Below are 7,466 nucleotides of genomic sequence, written 5' to 3' on the forward strand. Positions count from 1 at the left end.
AGAGACAGGGTTTCGCCATGTTGGCCAAGCTGGTCTCGAACTCCTGACCTCAAGTGATCTGCCTGCCTCGGCCTCCCAAAGTGCTGGGATTACAGGCATGAGCTACTATGCCCAGCCTTTTTTTCTAAAGAAGTCAATGTATTGGCTCATTCATTCCTCAGGGGAGTACATTTTCTCAATTGTCATACTTCAACTGACCTTGAACACTTTATAAAGTATGCAAAATAAATTTTAGGACTCACCTGGTTGCTTTTCCTAGAGCTAGTCATAATAAAATTAGTGTAGAGTTTCTGGGTTTTGTGAGGTTTCTCATGGCATCCTTGTCCTTAATATAAAACAGTGTCCATGTGGTAACCTTGCCTGAAGCAAGGTTTTGGAGCAGCAAGATCGACATTAGATGTGGATGTTTGTGCTATGGGCTATTGAAGACCACACACACACTCTCACGCACACACTCATAGTCTCCTGCCCTTGTGGCTTAGAATTCAACGCTGGAAAGAAAGTGTTTGCCTTGAGTGAATATTTTGAGGTGGGGGAAATGACCACATTCTGTAATCCTGCAGCCTGAAAACAGACTCCTGCTGAAGGAAGTTGGACCCACGGGGGAAGGAAGAGTCTCTGTGATTGAACAGCTGCTGGATGAGGTAAGTGTCGCCAAAGGAGCAGGTCTCTCTGAAGAGTTCAGCCTGGCATTCCACCTCTGTCTCCTTCAGATGGAAGTTTTGTTCAGTACTGTGAAAATTACACTGCCCTTTGATTACAAACTCAGGGTGCAGTGAATGGCTAGTCAAAAGCTTTATATTAATTGTTCCCCATTGCTAGTTTTTATATCAGAGAAAATAGGCAGAGAAGCACAGATGAGACCAAGGAACATGCGTGAAGCTGGATAGAATATCTGGCCCGTGACCCCATATGACCTTTATCCTGGGTTTCCTGAAGAAGCAAGCTATCAGAGTGCTGCCCTCCCCTCCCGGCCCGTGCTGGGAACAGAAGTTTTGTCACCTGGGTCACTTTGTAGCTCTGTTAATTGTAGATCTGGTCTTGAGGTTCCTGCTTCTCCTCTCCTTTGATCTGAGAGCACTTTCATTCCATGAGCTCTGTAAAGCACATCTGTTCTACTTCATACGGTGGCGACTGGATGCTGTTGAGTGCAGGGTTTTTTGGCAAGTTCGTCCTTTTCCATTTGCTGCAGGGAGCAGACCCCAACTGCTGTGATGAAGACAATCGACCCGTCATAACTGTGGCTGTTATGAATAAGCACCATGAAGCGATTCCAGTTCTCGTGCAGAGAGGAGCAGACATCGACCAGCAGTGGGGGCCGTAAGTGAATCACATTGACAGGAGAGCTAAGGTAGCAGCAGGCTAACTGCTTGGAGCTCCACTGCGGCAGAAGCGGTCTACACACACGCCCTGTTCAGTTGCAGCCACTTGAACCATTTTAACCTATTTCAGCTTTAATAAGAGGCTTAATGCCTTCTGTTTTCCATAGCTGGGTAAAGCGAAATTTTAAAAATGGACTATTGGGTTGCCTAATTTAGTGGCTTTTATAAATGATGATACATTTTGTTAATTCATAAGCTTATACTGTGTGGGGCCAGTAAATCCTTAGCCCTTGGGGTGTTAATCGGTGTTTTCATCATGAGTCATGATAACACCAAGGGAAGACACACCTCAGTGTATTCCCCATGAAGTTCATGCAGAAAGAAAATGTCATACGGTTGTCTCCAGATCTCACACACTGCGGAGGAGACTGGCACATCTGAGGCCACCACGTGGCCTTGCTTCCCCACCCGTGACACAAGACGGAAAGGTACCAAGTCCTGTTACTTACTGTCCTAGTCTTGGTCCACTCCTGTCCCATAACCTTCTCTTCCAGCCGTATGCTTCTATTGTTCTCTTGAGAATTACTTTGAAAATGTGAGGTGAAAATTTCCTTGAACATGAGTCATTCATGTTAACTGCTCATATCTTGCCGACCACGTTGTTGACGTAAGTCTTTTAGGGACATCACAGGCGTCTAACACTCCTGCCTCCTGAAGTCTTACTAAGGCAAGGTCAAGGTCCGTGTCAGTGGAACATTCTGCTGTGTACTTCATGCCACCACAGAGGCCACAATTTCAGTGGCTTTGCTTCTGTTATTCTCTGTTTCAAAATTGTCTCTAGTGTTAGTGTTCAAAATATAATCCTGTTAATTTTTCTATATGCATTTTACTAGTGTCTGCATTTTAATAGTTTCTACCCCTTCTTTTTAGTTTTATTTTACAGCAGAATATTTGGTGTGTTGGTATAAAGCTTTGATGGTTGGAATTTATTTTCTCAAGTTTGCTTAGGGTTTACTGTGTCAACTTCTTTATTTATCCTACACTGTTGTATTATTGTCATTATCAATAAAATGGTGCTATCTTGTTTTGTGTTAAGGCATATCTTGTATTTTTATAATTCAGAAAAGCTTTTTAAATAGCATTTAAGTATGTTTGTGGTTGATACAGAAATTACTTGGGCACATTTTGAATTGAAGTGTAAGCAGCATGAGTCCTGGCTTTATGAAGAGTCCAGCTAAAGGAGGAAAGTGCCCTGGGCATTGAACAGATTGCCTTTTTATTTTGCTGTGCCACAGCTTCCACGTTTGCTTCATCACCATTCTACAAATTGGCACTTATCCACATGTGATCTCATTGCATGTCTGTAAAGTCTGACGCTGCGGTTATACCTGTCTATCTGAATGGTGTGTAGTAGCCTTTGTCACCCCCCTGCAGGATCATGGTGACTGTGGCCAGAATGTAGCTCACATGGTTGTGGGGAGGAAAGCTAGAGGGTTGGCCCTCTCTTAAATAGAGCACAGGGATCTCTTCCTTTCCAGTGCATGCCGGTAGAGGAAAGTAGCATTTCCCACTGACAGCCACATTCTGCCAAGTCTGGTTTATATCTGTTAGTTTCAAGAGTTTGGGCCTGGAGCTGGACCTCTGTAGACCCAGGAACATGACCTTGAAGTTCCATCCATCCTATTGCTTTTAGGCATAAATCATCCAGAGATCTGGTTTTACTGTAAAAGAGGCTCAGAGAGTTGTTCCTTAGCAAACAATTAAAATGCTCTCTCCCATCCAAGCATGTTTTTCTAGTGGAGCCTAAGTGGTCTGTATACCAGATAACTTCCATTAAGTAGCTTGGCAGGTGGCAGAAAGCTCTTTCCTCATTTCCTAGTTCCATGTTTGTATCATTCCTACCAGAATGAAATCATATTCAACACAAGGGAATGGCTAGGAGAAATTGACATCCTCCACCAAAGCTCATTCCTCTTACTAGCAGATTTCAGAAACACAGATTCAAGATCTCACTAGGTGAGAGGCCCAGAGAAATGCTGTTTGCTTTTGGACAAGAGCTGCCCTTCCTCACTGCACTGGCGATTCCAAACGTGCCATCCCCGCTCTGCCCCAGTAGCCAGGTGAGGAAGATGCAAGCAGTAGTCTACTACTTAGAGGTTCAGCTGTGGACACTTATTCCATTAGGTAATTTAAGGAGAGAATGTACATTAATCTACCATGATACTTAGATTTGAGTAAATAGTTTGAATTGTTTGTATATTAAAAGTAAAGTTTCTTTAAAGTACAAATTCCATGGCAGAGTCACCATTCAGCATTTTCCAAAACTGAACCGTGGATACACAGGAAATAGCCAGCACAGAAAATCTAACCACCAGCAAACCCCCCCATGCAATATATAGAATGAACCCTCTGCTCTCAATTTGGAGAGAATTGTGAAGAAAGAAGATCATAAGTCTACAGAGGAGATGTGGCAACCCTATGAATATATCCCAGTTCAAATGGCAAATGCCTTTTAAAGGCCCAAGGAACCATAGGGGTGAAGTAACAGACAGTTAAGCTCTATGCCACCAGTGAGGAAGAAAGAATGAAAGATAAGGAGGAAATGGAGTCTTTTCCAGACTAATTCCAGTTAAACCTCTTTCTTTTGTGAACTGCCCAGTCTTGGGTATGTCTTTATCAGCAGTGTGAAAATGGACTAATACACTAGCCCACAGCATAGCCCATGAACATTCTATGGCAAATTCTTCATTTGTGACCTGTTTGTTCTTTCTGAAAGCATTTATCCTTGATGTTCTGGAATTTCACAAGGGTATTTTTAGATGTGCTGTTTTTGATTCACCCAGTTGGCCTTTTCAATTTAAAAAGTCTTATCTTTCTTCTTTAGGTTAGGAAAAATTTGTTCTGTTATCTCTTTGGCATTTTCTCCCCTCCATTTTTCTCTTCTCTTTCTAGAACTGTTAGTTGGATGGTGGACTACTTGAATTGATTCCCTTTGTCTGTCTGTCTTTTGTGTTTTTCCGTAGTTTCGTCTATATTTTTCTCTTCCATCTTTCGAGAGATTTTCTTAACTTTGTTGTCCATTCTTCCTATTGAATAATTGTTATTTCAAGAATCGTATTTATTCTTTCTAGGAGCTACTTTTGTTCTGATTGTTTCTTTCTCATAGTTTCATATTTTTGTGCAACGTTGTCTTGAATCATTCTGCAGATACCAGTTAGATTTTTGTCTTGTTTTGAATTCCTCGTGTTTGTGTATCTTGGTTTTCTCTTTGATTCTGCAGGATTTTCTCAGATGTCTATGAGCCTTGGTTGTCCATTCACATTTGAGAATGGAGTTTGGGCTAGATGACTGGTAACTTTGTACATAAGAGAAGGGCTTTGTCAACCAAGAGGCTTTCTGGGTAGGTGGAGCTACTCCCAGGCTGGGACCCCTGGGTGCCAGAAAGTGAAAGGCTTCCCTCTGATTCTCACCAGAGGCTCTCTTTATCTTCCTCAGAGAAGAAGCCACTATCCTTTTTCTTCATAGGGATAAATGCATGGCTGCAGGCACATCCGCAGGTGTAGGGGATGAGGGTGTTGGCATCAAAGGGAGGAGCAGGGGCAGAGAGAGTTCAGACATTCAATGCCTATCTCATTTCTACTTTCAGTCATGACTCTTGCCCTCCTTCACTCCTGCCACCTCTGCATAGGAGCCTTTCAGGAGTCCTGGTACCACCCTGACTTCCATTTCAGTTGCCCACTCCTCCCTCACTAGGTCAAACCTGACCAGGAAATATGAAGAGAAACCCTGGCATTGCAGCAAAATATGCTGTGTCTGACCTCTCAGGCCTGCCCCCTGGCTTCTAAGATTGGTGTTTATTTTCATGTCATGTAAGCCCAACTCGCTGGAGCCAAGGTCATTTTCCCTACACAAAAATAGGAGCCTTAGCCCTGAGAAGCTACTATCATGCCCAAGAGGTCCAAGCCAAAGTTAAGACTATGTCCAATACGTTGCATAAACTCTTGCAGGCAGTTTAGAACAATGGTATTTATTAGCATTTATTAAATCAACTACCAACCATATCCTTGTGGGTTTCTCGCATTAAAAAATGAATGTGTTTATAACCTTTTCACTGTCTAGTATCAAAGCTTACCCTCCATCACAGTATTCCCCCAAGAGAAGGGCAGAGAGAGGAGACTCAAGAGGTTTCCCAGGTTAGTTAAGTAGATCGATGAAAAAAACCAGGACCTTGGGTCCCATGCATCCTCTCCAGTTTCCTGATGATGCTAACTAAGGATTTATCCAGGATTTTTTTCCCCCCTAATTAGGCTCAGAAATACAGCTCTTCACGAAGCTACTCTGCTTGGCCTTGCAGGAAAAGAGAGCATCGCCACTTTACTGGGGTATGTCCCCTGGCCTCTGATGGATACTTTGAGGGCCACAGGGATCTCCTTAATGGCTTGTGATGATTTTAAGAGGGGCCTTGGTTCCTGAATTGCTGTCCCTGTCCGTGGGGACCACCATCCCACCATGGCTCCCTGGGCACTAAGGGCTTTTCAAAGCACAATGAAAATGTTGCCCCCATTCAACATACTTGGTTGTAGGACTTTAATGCAATGGGAACCAATGGCCAGGGTTAGCAATTGGACATTTTGAAATCACAGGCCTCTTTAAATGTTTCAGGGTAGAGCCACCTCTGAGAACTGAAGTCACTGTGACCTCTTGAGGACAGGTTTGGGGAGGTGGGACCAGGAGGGGCCCAGACTGGCCTCCGTGGCAGGGAAGAGTCAAGCTCTTAGGAGCACATGCTAAAGTCCTTCAGTGCACCTCCATTTCTCCCTTTCCATTGCAGATGCAATGCAAGCATCCGAAAGAAGAATGCAGGAGGCCAGACAGCATACGACCTGGCTCTGAACACTGGAGATGACCTCATCACCTCACTCTTTGCTGCCAAGTTTGGCCAAGGGCTCGAGGACCAACTCGCCCAAACTAGGAGCCTCAGCCTGGATGACTGTTAGACCTGAGGCCTCCCCGGGACTTCATTTAAGAATATGTGCAGTGGCTGGCATGGTGGCTCATGCCTGTAATCCCAGCACTTTGGGAGGCTGAGGCTGGCAGATCACCTGAGGTCAGGAGTTCAAGAGTAGCCTGACCAACGTGGAGAAACCCCGTCTCTACTAAAAGTACAAAATTAGTCAGGCGTGGTGGCGTGTGCCTGTAATGCCAGTTACTCGGGAGGCTGAGGCAGGAGAATCACTTGAACCCGGGAGGTGGAGGTTGTGGTGAGCCAAGATTGTGGCCTTGCACTCCAGCCTGGGCAACAAGAGCACAACTCCATCTCAAAAAAAAAAAAAGAATATGTGCAGCTCTGGCTATTCTTTAATCATGTCTTTTTAAAATGTGTATTTGAGATTAGAAATTAAGGTTGAGAGGAACTCAGGAGATTTTTTTAAAAAATCATATGACAGTATAAGCCGTCAGTACTAAGTGGACAGCTCCCAGTATACTGTGGGCTGTGATAAACTGAATGTATGTTTTTTAATGGTTTATTGCTGCAGGTTTTTTTGTGTATTTGATTTTTAGTTTTTGACTTATTTTTCTTTTTTTTTTTTTTTCTTTTCTTTTTTTATTTGACTTATTTTTCAATAGGTAATAATTGCACATGGTTCAAAGCTAAAAGGTATGAAGTATTATGTAGGGATGTGTCCCTCCCATCCTGTCCCACAGCCACCACCTCCCTCCTCAGCCACCAATGACACCAGCGTCGACTTGCCTTTCCAGGGGTTGTGCAAAGTTAGATATGCACATACATATGGTATAAGCACATGTACATAAAAGTACACATAGAATATAAACATGTCTGTAGCACATATATATTCTTTCCCCTCTTCTAAAACAAATGGGAGCAAACTAGCCACACACTGTTCTGCATCTTGTTCTTTTTGCCCGATACGTCTTGTAGGTGGCTCCTAATTAGTATGTAAAGATTGACCTTATTTAAATTTTTTTATGTTGAAATCATCAATATTCCATCATTATGGTTTGTTCTTTGACTGACAAATCAGCTCTCAATAAACCACTTTGCAGGAATGTGTAATTTTGACTCATTCCTTTCTTCAGGTCATTATTTTAATCTTTGGGTGGTAATGCTGCAGTTGTGAAGTC

The 7,466-nt window shown here is 43.2% G+C and overlaps 1 protein-coding gene across 7 annotated transcripts in view; it reads left to right on the plus strand.

The window, feature by feature from the left end:
• Nucleotides 1-6,895, plus strand: part of DZANK1 (double zinc ribbon and ankyrin repeat domains 1) — a 100,130-nt gene extending 93,235 nt beyond the window's left edge. For 6 of the 7 annotated variants that reach the window (XM_033185510.1, XM_033185509.1, XM_033185506.1 and 3 more), the window contains 4 exons: nucleotides 564-644; nucleotides 1,193-1,320; nucleotides 5,630-5,704; nucleotides 6,154-6,895. In XM_033185510.1, the coding sequence (XP_033041401.1) occupies nucleotides 564-644; nucleotides 1,193-1,320; nucleotides 5,630-5,704; nucleotides 6,154-6,319 (450 nt within the window). In that variant the 3' untranslated portion in view covers nucleotides 6,320-6,895. The remainder of the gene's footprint in view (nucleotides 1-563; nucleotides 645-1,192; nucleotides 1,321-5,629; nucleotides 5,705-6,153) is intronic. The other variant, XM_033185508.1, reaches the window with a different exon arrangement.
• The last annotated feature ends 571 nt before the right edge of the window (nucleotides 6,896-7,466 follow it).

Source organism: Trachypithecus francoisi, unplaced genomic scaffold (genome assembly GCF_009764315.1).
Source record: "Trachypithecus francoisi isolate TF-2019V2 unplaced genomic scaffold, Tfra_2.0 Lachesis_group21, whole genome shotgun sequence".
NCBI classification, from domain to species: Eukaryota; Metazoa; Chordata; class Mammalia; order Primates; family Cercopithecidae; genus Trachypithecus; species Trachypithecus francoisi.